This window comes from Protomyctophum bolini, assembly GCF_963924005.1.
Source record: "Protomyctophum bolini genome assembly, chromosome: 13".
NCBI classification, from domain to species: Eukaryota; Metazoa; Chordata; class Actinopteri; order Myctophiformes; family Myctophidae; genus Protomyctophum; species Protomyctophum bolini.
The window spans coordinates 10,460,534-10,477,161 of NC_137874.1; the positions used below are offsets into that span (position 1 = coordinate 10,460,534).

Here is a 16,628-nt window from a genome sequence, read left to right on the forward strand (position 1 = left end):
CCCAAAATGTCAACGTATTGCATCGCACGCGGCACATCTCAACAAACTCGACATACAAACAGTTTCAACTCCAACACAGCACTCAATGTCAATGTCACTTCAGAGCCCTGCCAACCAATAGGAGTGAAGCAGAGGCAGTACCAGAGGGAACTATCAACAGTCTGTCCATCTAAAGGGCTACACACACCGGGTGCGCAGCGCAGCGGCACATGGAAAATAGAACGGTGGGCGGTGGCGTATATCGGAGCGTCAGGCGAGGCGTGAACGCAGACGGTGTGTGTAGCCCTTGACAAAGACTATGGGGCAACTTCACACTTGAAAACAGGTCACCGCTCGGCGCTAAATAGAGGTTGCCGGCCACAGGTCTCTGGTGGACAGAACTGGGACAGAGACGGTAGGGGTGAGGCTCAGAAAGAAAGTCCTTGGCCTGTAGGCATATGCTTGGTTCTGGTATACATCTTAACCACTAGCCAATGCATTGGAACATGGCCTACTTTTAAAAAGACGATTCCACTGTAAGCACAGAGTCGGTGCCTATATAGTCCAGACAGAGAGAACAGTACTTTGTCAGAGAGAAGCCCTTCTCTCTGCCAAAGGTCACTAGTCTCACGGTCTCACCTACTGTATAGGCTAAGACTGATAGTATGACATGACATTGGATTATTATCACAAAACATGCAGTAACCACTTCAGTCCTACTGTATATATACATTTCGGCCATTTCGAAATAGCTGATCTACAAGCTCACAAAGCATCGTGAGACCTTGTGTGACCTTATGTAACACAAACCAGGGACAAAACAAATAAGGAACGACAATCAGTCAAAACAAGATCGGGGTCTAGTAACAGCATGGCTTCCCTGAACTCTGAATGTTTGGGCAAGAGTGATTGGTGGGTCAGCGGGACAGCGTATTCATGACAATGATGACTATTCACAGCCCCAAAAATAGATAATTGATACTGTGTATATTTGGTAATTTACTTCCTTGGCCTGCCGGTACAGCCAGTGCCAACATACTAACAGTCCGACAGTCATTAGACCGACAACCTACCCCAAACCTTACCCTAACCGCACGCACGCCACAACGCGTGTCGGACCAACGCATGTCGGGAGCGACGGGCGATTTATGCATGTCAGACCTTTGGTGTGTCGGATAAGCGTGCGCACCCCGCTGACACAGACAGACAGACGGACAGACAGACAGACAGACATGGCCGGACGGACGGACACGCACACAGACAGACACATTAATGCTCTTCTAGAGACCACAACGATATATTATGTATGCTATGTGCTTGTACAGAATGTGTGAAATATAACCCTGACAAACATGGTCTCCCTCGGCAGATCTGTGCAGCCGATATTTAAACAATGCAACATCACCTCACACGAGCACATGATGAGTAAATAGTTTTCAGAGTGTAATAATGTAACTCCCTGCTGCTGCTGCTGCTGCTGCTGCAGGAGGAGGGATTTCCTTCCTGGAAAGTGGTCAAAGATAGAAGAGATACCAGTAAGACGCCTGAGGGAACACAATATATTGTGCCCAGGATTGTGAGCGAAAGATTGAGTGAAGATTGTGAGTGACGGGGATTGTGAGTGAGGTGAGGTTTTATATAAACTGCGACCTTCGGTCGCAATAAGGTATATTTAAAAGGAGGGGTGGGCTGGCCGGCAGAGGATGCTACTAGCAGGGAGTAAACTGTAAACTGTGCTCACTTCTATTTTGATGCCAGCCATTTTTTGAGTTTGGGTAGGGAGTCAAGATCTTTAATGGGTTATAGTAGAATGCATTCCCCCCCCCCCGTGTTTGAGCCGAATTTTGGGGAGCGAGGTCAGTTGATCTCCTTCTGCCGTTATGCCCGTGGGCATCGCTCACTCCGGAGAAGTCGTTTGACAGGTATCTGGCCACTGATCCTCTGAGTCTCTGGCTGTACTGTTTGCAATTGGATACTTACTCAATAAAATAAACAATACGAAAATAGAAACGGTGCCTTAGTCACCGTGCCCTGATCCCCCGATGTCAGTTGGCTCACATACATACTTGAGTAAAACAGGGTGAGAATGAGAGGGGACAGGACTTTAGAGCAGTGGCTCACATACATACTTGAGTAAAACAAGGTGAGAATGAGAGGGGACGGGACTTTAGAGCAGTGGTTCGCAATGTTTTTCTTGTCAAGGACCCCCAAACTGATATTTATTATAATGGCCATGGACGGCAATTTGAACACATTTTGTGTCACAGGCCGCCATTACAACATTACGTTGTTAAAAATGCCTTTTTTAAATCCTTAAATTCAGATTTCTTTGTTTCTTTGATGTTTTTCCTCCTGGGGACCACCTGTGGCCCACTCAAGTACCACTAGCAGTCCCAGACCCCATGTTCAAGAACCAGAGAGAGAGTGAGAGAGAATCTTTTTCATCAACTTTGTCATAACATCCAGCACAACCACCTTATTAACATATATTGATAAAGGATAATCAATCTCATTGTCTGTCTGCCGGTGCTGGCATTGCTTTTGTTCACACCAGGAACACTGCTGACAATGCATGACAAAAGATTGCCTTTTCATATGGAAATAAAGCCAGTTATCCTTTATTTCATATACTGTAGGAAGAGGATTGTTGAATCAACTTTCCTACTGATTCTGGATAATGGCGATGCAACCTGCCTTCACTGGCCTGAGGTTTATTACTACAGTTACGGTATAATATCCTGTATGACAGCGCTAGGCAACAGGCAGCATGTAGGCCAGAACTGGCCCTGCCATCGATAAAATCTGGCCCAGGAAATTATATTTAGTAAATAATTTAGAATATCTGACTAACATTCCCACATAGGTATAGGATGTGGACAGCAAAGGCTTCTCATTGATGAAGCCAAAGTTATATTTACATTATCTGAACTTTTCTTGATGAAACCTTTTGATGAAAAACGAACAGAAACTGTGTTTCAATGCATTAAACAATACATGGATTGTCTCTGCTCTAAGAGAGACCTTGAAACATGAAAGAGAATTTGTTCGAGTATGACTGTAGATAAAATATGTTTTGATTGACTAAATTCAAGGATGCACAAAATTATTATACAAGCCTTTCTGTATGCACCTGGCTGTAACATTTGATTCTACTTTTCATGGAGTAGTTATACCACACACCTCTTTTATTAACTTTTATAGCAATAGTTATTATTATTGTTTAACCCATTCTGAACGGGAACCCATTTTGGTGTTAGCATCATGTTATGCTTTAGCTATTGAAAAATAGCTAAAGCTCGTAGCGCGCTACCGAGTGGCGCTCTACGAGCTTGTAGGTCTGCTATTTTAGAAAAATCGAAGAACGACTGACATTTTTAGAATCTGATCTCAGGTCAGAATGGGTTAATCAGACCAGTGTGTGTCCAGTGGAAACCTCGTATGAATCTGATCTCAGGTCAGAATGGGTTAATGAGGTGGTTTGTGGCATGATCCAGGTCCATAGTCACAGATGGTGTTCTGATCCACCATCTAATGGCTTAGGGAAAAAGAAAATTGGCCCGAGGCCAAGCTTGCTTGCTGATGCCTGCTGTCTGATAAGGTTGGTTGGTCGTCTCTGTATGAGAGACACAATAATAACTAGTCGGGCAGAAACCTCATATCTCCATATTTCAACTTTTTATGTTTTTTGAGGGGCGCTAGCCCCTCCTATGTAAAAGCTGTGTGTGTGTTTGTGTGTATGAGCACAGGATGTGTTTGTAGCACAGAATGTGATGATTTGATTGACTGAGCACGGAGTGTGACATATGATGATATGTATGATGATAAGATTAACATTTCCTGAAAAGTAACAGTTTTGGACATACAAGCCAGAAAGTTACCATCGACATGACCTTAAACTCTGGCCCACTTTTGAGTGGCTCCAGTTACTAGCTGGTTCTCTGGGTGCCTCAGTGCCAGAACTGATTTAGGTGAGACTGCTTTCAGTGCTAGTGCAGCAGAATCCCTCAGTATCCCCTGCAGCTTGACTTTAAACGGAATTCTCCGGCTCCTCCTGGACACGATTATGCTAGAAAATCAAGTGAAATGACTGCCGCCAAAGCGAAAACATTCTATGACTGACTCACGTGGTCGGATAAGACTGAGGTTATGGTTAGGGGACTGTAATGGTTTTAGATGAGTTTGTTGTTTATTCCATTTTTTAACTGTCATTCTGTTTATTCTCTTTCATCTTTCTTCTTCTTCTTCTTTCTTTTCGTGTGTAATGTTACTTGTTTATTTTTTATTGTATTCTGGACGCTGCAAACGAGGGCCTGCAATCCTGCATGCCCTCAATCGATTATCTGAGTGGAATGATTTTGATTGTTTGCTCTTTTGCCATCTGTCTGTCCGATACCTCCAACCGTCAATCTGTTTCTATATCTGTGTGTCATTCGTCACTACATCCTACTATGATGGGGCTCTCTGTCTCCCTCTGTCATCAGACATTCAGACCAGGCTCTTCCCTCACAGCTCAGTCAGTCACACTCGCATCACACTGCCGGCTGTTTCCAAAGAATGTACATGTCACAGTTGTCAGGTCAAGGTTTCTCTGACACAGACTGACCGTGTCTGGAGACATGTACTGTACAGTAACGAGACTGCTGGGATCTGAACGCTGTTGAACATGTCAGGGGCCACACATGGGCGTGCATTATTACACGGCAGAGCCGCGGATAAAGTTTTATTATGAGGGTCGGCTTGGCGCTTTTTGGCACATTTTGTTGCCCCCCACAGTGTTGCCCTACTCGCAGTGCGTATTGCGACGGCTCTGTCCACAGTGCAGCGCTTCTACGGCAACCCGTAGAGGCAGGGGCCCACTGGTGAGACGTCAGGACCCCCACGTGATTACCACTAAGATTGTATTAATAATATAACATTTAATAAAACCTTGAACAATCACTGTGGTACCAATAAGTAGGTCGGAGCTTACTACGTTAAAATAGCAGATCTACAATTGGCGAGTGGCGTGCTACGAGCTTGTAGGTCTGCTATTTTTGAAAAATCGAAGAACGACTGACATAGAATACATTTTTAGAATCTGATCTCAGGTCAGAATGAAAACTGTCAGGATGTATACAGAAGACATTTTTAGAATCTAATGTAAGGTCAGAATGGGTTAAAAATAGACGCTGTGCAAATGCACGTGGCCCACCCAGTCGTAAGTGGTCAGACGGATGGGCCGCGAACGCTTTCAAGATTATGAAGTGGGCCCTGATCCAGGGACCCTGAGAAGGTTGGGAACCACTGTTCTATACTGTATATAATCGCACAGAGTGGAACTAATTGAGTTTAACGTCATTCTTCTTGTTTGCCTAGATAAGTTATCGGTTTCTATTTGGACCATATAGCAATGGACTCGATGGTCTCCATTGTTTTCCATAATGGCTTCTGCGTGTTCATCTCAGTGTGGTTTGCGGTCACTAAGCATTAAGTCGGGGGTTTCAAATCATTTTCTGGCAGTTGGCTGTAAAGTAACAAGGGCTCGGGCCAAAGTTTGTTGGCCGAGCCTGTCCTGTCCATTATGGCCAGATGACTGCATGTCCATTATAGTTACAGTAGTCTGTCTCGGTGAAGTGAATGATATGAAGATCTTACCGTGCTCATCCAACAGGATGTTGTCTGGTTTGATGTCTCTGGAATAAACAAAAAAGGCAGACAGAAAACATAGTGCCATTAGTTTAATTGGCAATTAAATCTTGCGTGCGTGTGTGCACGCGCACGTATATACAACACAACAATCAGTATAATAGAGTTCTTTCCGCAGATGACATTTACTGGGTAATAAACAGCTCTTGGTGTCATTTGCAAGGAACAGCAAGACGCAGGCTACTTCAATGTGATTGCGTGTGTCCTGTGACTGTTGTACGTCTGTTTGCTCAAGGGCGTTGTTACCATGACAGTCAGGCAGCCATCTGTCCCTCATGTTTACCCAATCAGAGGAAATGCAACAATGCAAAGTGGCACTAGGCAAACAGAACGCCAGTGTCATCTCTCAAAGCAATCAAGCTCAAGGTGTTGCTGAGTCATGTTGGTCACGATCCAACCGCTAAGCTATGGCTTAAACACAGATGCCCATAAGAGCAGCTGCATCCACAAAACACAGGGAGACAATAAATACAAAGAGCGGAGCGGCAGAAAATGAAGCCAGCTAATGATGCTGAATCCCTGATTCCTGACACAGTGGCGTGCAGCGTCTCTCCACCATTAACAGTCAAAAGCGAAACCTTTCCTGTCGTATATATGATATTGCGTGAGAAACTGTTGTATGAGAAGTCACAATGATAATCGTTACACACAGGTTATTAAGTCTTTCTTTCTTTCTTTCTTTCTTCTGCCACTCATCATCTTCTGTACACACACTAGTGCACAGGAGGCTCTCGGTCTCCCTGCTATGCTATCAGTCATTCAGACCAGGCTTTTCCGTCGCATATCTGTCAGTCACATCACACTGCCTGCTGTCATGTTTCAAATGAAGGCAAATGAAAGTACATGCCACGGTGTCTCAGGCAGGGTTTCCCCGACACATACTGACCGAGTCAGGAGACCGCGAGAGCTGTTGAAGATCTGCTTCACAAATAGAAATGCCCAGGTGTGTGTGTGTGTGTGTGTGCGTGTGCTGTGCGTGTGTGCACTTTGGACAGCTATAAGCAGATATAAGAACAGACACAACTTTGAACCGACAGAATTGGCCTGTGTTCAGTTTATCACGTTTATCCATCCTGGCTTGTTTCTTGTATGAAACTAAATGAGTTACAGCTTGTTACAAGATGTATTTATATCGGCCACATGACGTCTTATGTTGACATTTAGTGCCCAGACTTGGCTGCCGGCCATGTGATATAATCTTGGCTGGCTGGCTGGCTGGCTGTCTGGCTGGCTGGCTGGCTGTCTGTCTGTCTGGCTGTCTGGCTGTCTGTCTCTCTGTCTGGCTGGCTATCGATAGTATAGTGCTCAAATTTAAGTTGACGATAAATTATCATGCAAATAATTGCGATTAACACGTTTTTTTTGCATTGAACATTGGAACATTTACAATTTGTATTTCTGTTTGCCTTTTATGCTTTGTAATCAAAAATTGCACACTTAATAATATAATTATAATATACAAAGAAATCACAGACACATTTCACAATTTAAATATATAGCCTATATATTTCCCAAAAATGTACACCATTTTTCAACATGGAAAAGATTGACGATTATGCAAACATAATTGCGATTATCTCAAATAATTGTGAGTATAGGCAATTATGTAATAATTGTGACAAGTCTAGATATCCAACTATCTACATATTGTTTTAGTGAACATGGACAGGTTTGCATATCAAATGCAGCGCTAAGGTGTAACAGCAGGTCAGGCCGTGGGAACTGCAGATATGATCCCAGTGCTGGGGTGGGCGAGTGGACTGAGGATCAATGCCTAGGCTTTCAACGTTCTCTCCTCGTTCTCCAGCTCACATACTTTCGTGGTTATCGGAGGAGGTGTTTTTCTGAAACTTTTAACTGAAGTGCCACTATTAACCAGTTTAATCCCTATACTATAGAAGGCATAACGTTCCAGAGGTATTCTTTGGTCAACCTGTAGGTGTCCCACCCAGCCACAGGATCTGAGACTGAGTTACACAGTAGAAGAGCAGGGAGAGCATTTCCAACCACGGCCATTGTGGTGTTGAGATATTCTACTACATTGGTTAAAATAATGTTTTAGTCAACAACAACGAAATTGTGATACCGATAAATAGGAATGTTTAAAAAAAAAAGTTAAGTAGTGGGTGGGCTGTGAATGCGTTTGAGATTTCCAAGGGGGCCCCTGATACAGAAAAGGTCGGGAAAAGCTGATTTAAACTCGAGAGGGCGCATTCATCTACCTCCTCAAAAAGTGCATTTTGTGAACACTGGCAAAATTCCCTGCTCTCGTTTCCGCTTCAGTGGACTGGACAGTGTGTGGGCAGACGGATGACAAAGGTCAGCCATGTAGCCTTTAATTAGCTGCCATTTGCCTCAAGGGATGCCACTGTGGGAGTAGAGGAAGAAGGTTCCATTGCTTAAGTTAAATGCAGGCGAGATAACCGTCCCAGCAAGCCAAATGATGTCATGACGACGTCCTCCGGTGACTCCGGTGACGTTCAGGACTATAGGCCAGATCACAGCCCATATATGGGGATGATGTTTACGTCATTTCCGAGAATAATATAGCTTATTCTGGGACAGATCTGACTATAGTTGTGATATGACTTAAGTTGATCTGGCCTCGACCGGAACTCTCTCTGATTCATCCAGGATGTCCCTCGTCTTATAGTGGGGCAGAAGTTATGTTGGTTGAAATCAGGTGATAATATTCGGGAGGCGGCCTTTTTTCCGACAGCATTCTAGCCGACGGGGCAACGGTCCGCTCCGCAGCGGGGGGACATTCACTGCGATGCGAAAAAGCGATGGTCCGACATGCGCTGCTCCCGTGCTTGCGGTTAGGGTTAGGTTAGGATTGAGGTTTCGGATCAATATGCTGTCGGAAAAAAGACCTGCACCCATAATATTCTGGGCCAGATATGACTAGTCTCGGCTTGATTTGATCTGGCCCCAATAGAGACGACGCTAATTCGTCCAGGTCCTGACCGTGCTTGCTGGGATAACTCATTTTTTGACTGAAAATATTTTAAAGAGCTGTGAGCAGCAGGATGTATGAAGACATTTTTAGAATCTGACCTCAGGTCAGAATGGAAAACTGTCAGGATGTATAAAGACATTTTTAGAATCTGACCTCAGGTCAGAATGGGTTAAGGGCCGCCGGTCGGGAACAGATTCTTCTCCCTGTAGAATTTAATCTGAAGAGTGTTCGTTCCATTGCCTCCTCCGTGATGTCTTGTTCCCTCAACCTGACAGAAAACCATCTTAAGTTGAAAATGTAATTTAAAAGACAAAACTGGGGGATGAAAACTGCCCGGGGCACAACGTGACATTATCGGTTTGCAGAATGACAGCTGTTATACTTCTAACCAGGAAATAGGAAACGATTGATGCCTTGGGTGTGGAATGCTGATATTCATACACTGCACAGTGCACCTCCTGATGTTTTAGACTCCTCTCACTCTCTCCATCTGTTTTCTCCTTCTATCCCTCCCTCTGCTCTCTCTCTCTCTCTCTCTCTCTCTCTTCCACTCTCTTGCTCACTTGCACACACGCACACATAATTCTCTCCTTATTTTATTTAGGCCTATACTTTCTGTCTTTATGCTTTCTCTCTGTGTATTCTTTCTCTTTCTTTCTTCCCATCCCCAATTCTTACTTTCTCTCTCTCTTCCATTCTCTTGTCTATTTCCTTCTGCTTTCCCTGCTTTCTTGCACCGTCTGACACTCACACTTTGTCCAGATAGACCCAGAATGGTGTCAGCGAATCAGATATGAGAGGCAAGTTGTAATTACTAATCCCATTTACTGTGAATTTAATTATACATCGCTTGGATAAATGAGGGAAAACAGAGCGCATAGATATGGGAGCTGCTGAAGGATGAATCGAGCAAACAGTTTGATAAGCCAACGAACCAGCGAGGGCCCGACCGGGGCAGCACAGAGTGCAAGCTGATCCCCTTGGCTTTTCTCTCGCTCGACTGACCCTACAAGCTATTAGCAGGATCTAATGGCCTCATTACATTCAGCCATCATGGTAGAGGGGTAACTGAAGCCCCTACCTGGCCATATGACACGGCACTGATACCATGCAGAGCACACGGACACACCTGGGAGCTGACACTGATACACCCATGACACGCACACACGCACGCGCACACGCACGCGCACACGCACGCACGCGTACACGCGCATATATGCTTGCAAACAGGTTATGCACACTTGGGCAAACAGAAACACAAACTGGCGCACATTTATGCACCACATGCACGCACACTGGAATGCAAAGCTACTGTACAGGTGAAAAATATGAAAACACTAGGGGGTCTATATCTTTGAAGAAGGGGCACTTATACTTACTGTGCTTGCCTGACATGATTTCACATAGATCTCTACTGTACTGTATACGTATGTCGCTTTAAGAATTCCCTATAGCACATCATAGATGTATATATGTCACCATTGTCCCATGGGTACAGAAGTGATAAATGGTGTAGATGTTGGGGCACCTAGGCTGCTAATCCAGCCCGACGGCGTGTCAGGTTCCAATCCCGATCCTGGCGAGCTTTGCTGCGTGTCACTCCCCATCTCTCTCTCCCCATTTCCTGTCAGTCTATACTGTCCTATTAAATGAAGGCAGAAAAAAAGCCCAAAACATCTTAAATATGTTTGCAGAATATATTCTGCATTCTGGAAAAGCTGACGTATTGTGAGCTTGTAGCGTATGAAATCACAGTGTAAATCGGTATAGACGGCTATAGCTACGTAACTACATGTTGTTGTCAAAGTCTACCACAACCATAACCATAAAAGTGTATTCAGGCAGAGTGTCATCAAAACATGTTTGCTGTGTTTTAGGAGCTCGTCTCTTCAAACAACCCTTCTGTCTTCTGTCACAGTCACAAAGTCACACAAAACTCAAAAAAGTCTACCACTACCAACAAATGCGCACGATATAAGACACGTTTCTAATACTATACTTATGAGGACGTCAATATTTTAAGACGGTGGTTAAGAGTGCCATTCAATTGTCTTCTACAATTTTTTAATTGTAAGCACCCAACTCCCCAAATATTTTTTAGCACATGCGTACACACGCACGCACGCACTTATGCATGCACGCGCACGCACGCACGCACGCACGCACGCACGCACGCACGCACGCACGCACGCACGCACGCACGCACACACACACACACACACACACACACACACACACACACACACACACACACACACACACACACACACACACACACACACACACACACACACACACACACACACACACACACACACACACACACACACACACACACACACACACACACACACACACACACACACACGTTCACCAAAAACACCCAGTCAGCAGCCCCATCAACTTCTCCAAAGTCGGACAGACCCTGCCTTTGAACGCAAAGTGGGAAGCCAACAAAAAAACAGCTGCTAGCAGTGCCTGCCCTGATAAGGAACACTCTCTCTCTCTCTCTCTCTCTCTCTCTCCCTACCTAAACACCATCCCTCCTCTCTGTCAGCTCGATCTGTCAAATAGGAACAACCTGTTCGGGGTGAGTGCTATGTGTGCTGAGTGTGTGTGTGTGTGTGTGGGCCGTGGGGACTTGTTTTCTTCTTCATTTTGGAGAGAAGAAACCAACAGGGGCCATCCAGTCAACTCTAAGAACGCTTGCAAAGAACCTCACTATGCTATTATCATTATCAATGATGAATAATTCACACTCAACGTTCAGGAAAGAAAGTTATTGTGTCAGCTTTGCCTCCCATCTATGCCCAACTACAACTTTAAGGACCCATTTGTGTCCACTTTCACACTTCTATGGATGCTGGGATTTTGCAGTGGATATCTGTCACTCTCAGTGGCATCTGTCATGCTCTCTCTCTTGAAAGGCACACAAACATTGCACTCTCCTTACGCCTTGTTCAGTCTTCAGGTATCTCTCTCTTTCTCTCTCTCTCTCTCCCCCTCATTCTTTCAAGTCTAGATTTATTTCCAATTAAAAATGTAATGTTCCATTCACCTCCTTGCCTCACTCTACAGTATAGTATGCTGCACATCTGATAATTGGACGTGAAACCCCCTTGCCTCCTTGTCTGCTTCTGATGTGGGTCTAAAACATGCTTCATGAATAAAGAATCTTTGAGCGCTTTTCCTGTGAGAAGACGACAAAGGCTTCACTTCACTCTTTTCAAAGCGTTGTCTGCAACAGAAGAGTGAGAGAGACTCGGGAGAGTGCATTCATAACAGCTAGCATATTATGAACTTTCATACTTTTTCATGGCCATTAGCGGAGTGAAAGTTTGTCAGAAGGCAAAGAGACTTTCTGATGCAGATGCTGTGTCATAGGTCAGGGGAACGGATACGACAGGAAGCATGCACATCTCCAGGAATTCTACAGGTGCTGGTCAAAAATATGTACAATGAAAAAGGAAGGGATGTCCGCACACTCCCAGGAAGATTATTTATTTGTAACAACGTTTCGAAAATATAATAGTAAAATAACTAGTAGGGTATAGTGTAATTACAGTACAAAATAATGAGGACATACGTAGCATAGGGACAAATAATGGCAATAACACAATACACAAAAGTTAAAAAGATAAAACTATTGAACTATTGTTCAATATATTTCAAGTCTTTCAGCTTGACACGCCCTACGGCCTACATGCTGATTGAAGCCTCATTCTTTTTTTTTATATATATATATTTTTTTTATCCCACGATTTTGTAACCCATTTTTCACCCCTGTGTCAATCATCTAATGTGATCCTGGGCTCTACACACCCTCCACCAACCTAGTCCCCATATATGGGGGACAAGGGGAGAGCAACGGACTTGAACTCATGCTTCCTTCATGCCTGAGTGTCCAAGTTGCTCCTTTACACCTGACGGGGGGGGAGTTTCCCTGGTTGGACGTAGCGTGTGGAAGGAACACGTTATTCCAACCAGTTCCTTTCCCCTCCATCAGGCGCCCTGGCTGGCCAGGGGGAGGCAGTTTAGTGACCAGGATTACTGCATGTTTTTTGTGAGGGTATACCTACCCTAGGGGACACGGGGAGAACATGCAAACTCCACACAGACAGGCCCTTTCGCCAACCCCGCCTTCGGGTATGGTCAGGGTCAGCCTCATCCTTTTAGATGCGGTGGGCGTGTCTTAGCTTGATTTTCATCATTGCATCAGAGCTTGTTCCTTGTAGACCTGCCCATATGCTGTTGTATATAATACGCCTCTTGATGTTGTATACTCATACCTGACGAAGACCCACAGAGGTCGAAACGTTGTTACAAATAAAGAATCTTCCTGGGAGCTTCAATTCAGTGTGCGGACATCCCTTCCTTTTTCATCAGGTCAGGGGAACCTCATGATTTGACATTGTAATCATTTTATATTAACGTTGTATATAATGCAAACAATATACAGTATAGTGTGATGCTAATAAAATAATTTATTTAAAAAAAGGTGACAATTATAATTACTAGCCCTTACCCGTTGTGAGATATTGCCCCCCCCCCCCCCCCCCCCCCTCGTTACGCCCTCCATATGCCTGCGTGAAAAGTGGGAGTGATTGGTGCAGGTGGTGAGGAGCTACGGCAGTGACAGACAGACAGACATTCAGACATGCAGACATTGGCTGAATTATAGTATGATTATTGTCTCTGCCAGGCGATATCTGGTGGAGACGATGTTATATTATGTTTTTGTCTGTCCGTGTACATGTGTGTGTTTGTGTGTCGGTCCGTCCTTCTGTCTGTTATCAGCTAATCTCCGGCACCGCTGGCCCGTTCACTACGAAACTGTGCAGTGCACACACACACACACACACACACACTCCCTGGACGCCAATTCCGAATCTCTGCCCCATTTTTTTATATTACCCCTACAGATGTTATCCGTATACATTACGCACATCGGTATAGTCATCTGATTGGCTAAGATTGGCTTCCAAAGTTTGCAGGATTGGTGTGTGTGTGTGTGTGTGTGTATGTCACAGAGTTGTCAACAGTAGTCCCTCTGAGAGACAAACAAGAGTGAGTGAGTGTGTGTGTGTGTGTGTGTGTGTGTGTGTGTGTGTGTGTGTGTGTGTGTGTGTGTGTGTGTGTGTGTGTGTGTGTGTGTGTGTGTGTGTGTGTGTGTGTGTGTGTGTGTGTGTGTGTGTGTGTGTGTGTGTCAGGAGAGAATGCAAGAGGTGATATGATGAGGAAAGCCCTACAACAACACCACCTCAGAGAAAGTCCCTGATGATGCAACATAAACACTATTACTATGAAAGAGAGACACAAAGGAAAGGGAACGGATGGGGGGGGGGGGGGGGGATCGGGGCTGAGAGCAATTACCTTTACCTACAATACCTTTAAATACATCTAAGAAACTGCCATTTAGGTTTCATAGAGAGTGAATGCAACACATTGAAATATACTGTAGTTACTGCTGTCATTTGTTTCAAAAGTGTATCCCAAGATAACCTTTCCAATGTGGATGTATATTTCTGACAGAAAATGCACAATCCTTATGGTTTCGTAAGATCGTTGTCTCTATGTTACATTGATTGTTTTGTTCCTCTGTGGTTTCTCTTTTGTGTGTGAGAGAGAGAGAGAGAGAGAGAGGTGGGGGGAGAGAAGAGAAGAGGGAGAGAGAGAGAGAGAGAGAGAGAAGGGGGGGAGAGAAGAGAAGAGGGAGAGAGAGAGAGAAGGGGGGAGAGAAGAGGGAGAGACAGACGTGAGAAAGATCTAACATATGGACGAGAGAGAAAAGAGGGCTGGAGAGATCCCTGATGATGCAACATTTACTAGCGAGACACACAAGGGATGGATGTGGAGAGAGAGAGAGACAGACAGATAGAAAGAGGGAGGGAGAGAGATTGGGGGACGGGGGGGACGTCTAGGCTAGGGGAGAGTGAGTAATATGCATCAGGCAACAGCTGGCAGTTTGTATGCTTTTAGTTAAATTGATGATTGAAGGATCTGATTAATGGAATTCATGCATGCATACTCTCTCTCTCTCTCTTTTTCTCTCTCTCTCTCTCTCTCTCTCTCTCTCTCCCCCCCCCCCTTCAAGCAACCTCTTTGATGACTTTGGAACAATGTGGCCTTTCTCTGTCTTTCAGAAGGTATTTAGCATTGTGCATGTTGCAGGTGAAACCTAATGTGTCCTCACTGTCCTGGACAAACTGTTGCCTATTTTAGGTCCTCCATCACTCAATTTGAGCCAGAGGGAAGACTAAAGCTCTGTGTGTGTGTGTGTGTGTGTGTGTGTGTGTGTGTGTGTGTGTGTGTGTGTGTGTGTGTGTGTGTGTGTGTGTGTGTGTGACTGTGTGTGTGTGTGCGCGCACGTATACACATTAATCAGATATCTATCAATTTAACTGAAGCATACAAACTGACAGCTGTTGCCTGATGCATATTACTTACGGACGGACTGACGGACCGACCAAGAGAGAGGAAATTCAGTTGTCATAGCAGCAATGCAGCACGTAACACAGCACAGATACAGCAGGTAGGGGTGCAGGTAGAGCTTCAAGAATAAAAATAAAAGCTTAGGCTGTAGTATACAAGCCTGTGTGCGCATGCGCACGTGCACGAACATGCACGCACGCACGCACATTTATTTTATTATGTATAATGTATATTGCCGGATCTGGCATGGATGACAACCATCCCCGGGCCATGCCGTCACTAAAAGAGAATAGTCAGCACCTTCTCCTGTAGAGGGAGGAGCAAAGGAAGAGAGCTGGCTGAAGTCCAGATTCAACTGGGTGTGCTCACTGTGCTTTGCTCCCCAGCTCATCACAGAGTCAGATTCAACTGGGTGTGCTCACTGTGCTTTGCTCCCCAGCTCATCACAGAGTCAGATTCAACTGGGTGTGCTCACTGTGCTTTGCTCCCCAGCTCATCACAGAGTCGCATTCAACTGGGTGTGCTCACTGTGCTTTGCTCCCCAGCTCATCACAGAGTCAGATTCAACTGGGTGTGCTCACTGTGCTTTGCTCCCCAGCTCATCACAGAGTCAGATTCAACTGGGTGTGCTCACTGTGCTTTGCTCCCCAGCTCATCACAGAGTCAGATTCAACTGGGTGTGCTCACTGTGCTTTGCTCCCCAGCTCATCACAGAGTCAGATTCAACTGGGTGTGCTCACTGTGCTTTGCTCCCCAGCTCATCACAGAGTCAGATTCAACTGGGTGTGATCACTGTGCTGGCTCCCCAGCTCATCACAGAGTCAGATTCAACTGGGTGTGATCACTGTGCTGGCTCCCCAGCTCATCACAGAGTCAGATTCAACTGGGTGTACGAGTATACCGTCACGGCACTGACTCAGAGCGAGGGAAGCAATTGAAAATGAACTTTTAGGCTACTTGCAGACAGTTGCAGTCAGTAGTATGTCGAGAACACCGAGCTATCTTTGCATACAATATACCGAGCCCAGTTCCCCTTCCAAAAAGGCTTTCAGTTTCATTGGTAACAATGCGACCTGCCACAGGGCATCAGCATTAATCAGTCTGTTGTTGATACATTGTGCAGTTGTATATTTGCAAACGGGGAAGGCAACCCTCAAAATGTGGGAATTAAAACAATTCAAAAAAGGTAGCACATCCAACATTTTCACTCACATTTCCACTTTTTTATTGGCACACACCAAAAGTAAACGCTTACGCGTTTCGGCTATGAGCCTTCATCAGAGCAACAGGCAACCCTGTCTTCTTCTTTTTTGAGTGGTGCAACCACTCCAAGGAACAGCAATGTCTGTGTTAACCTACGTATGTGGCTATGTGACTATGTATGTGACTATGTGACTTTAATGAGTACCAGTAGGGGCGCTGTTGTGCCAGAAACAGAGAGAGAGATATAGTGCTGCACTGTTGCCTGCTAAGGGGAGAGAGAGAGAGAGAGAGAGGAGGGGGTGGGGAAGGGTAGTTGCACCACTCAGTTCACACGGGTGTGATTTTTTTTTAAATCATAGTCTGTTTTAGC

The 16,628-nt window shown here is 45.0% G+C and overlaps 1 protein-coding gene across 1 annotated transcript in view; it reads right to left on the reverse strand.

Annotated features, from left to right (window-relative positions):
- The window catches only part of stk32a (serine/threonine kinase 32A), a 99,632-nt gene that overhangs the window by 38,211 nt on the left and 44,793 nt on the right, over nt 1-16,628 (reverse strand). The window contains exon 5 of the mRNA XM_080781258.1: nt 5,614-5,651. Coding sequence (XP_080637384.1) covers nt 5,614-5,651 — 38 coding nt within the window. The remainder of the gene's footprint in view (nt 1-5,613; nt 5,652-16,628) is intronic.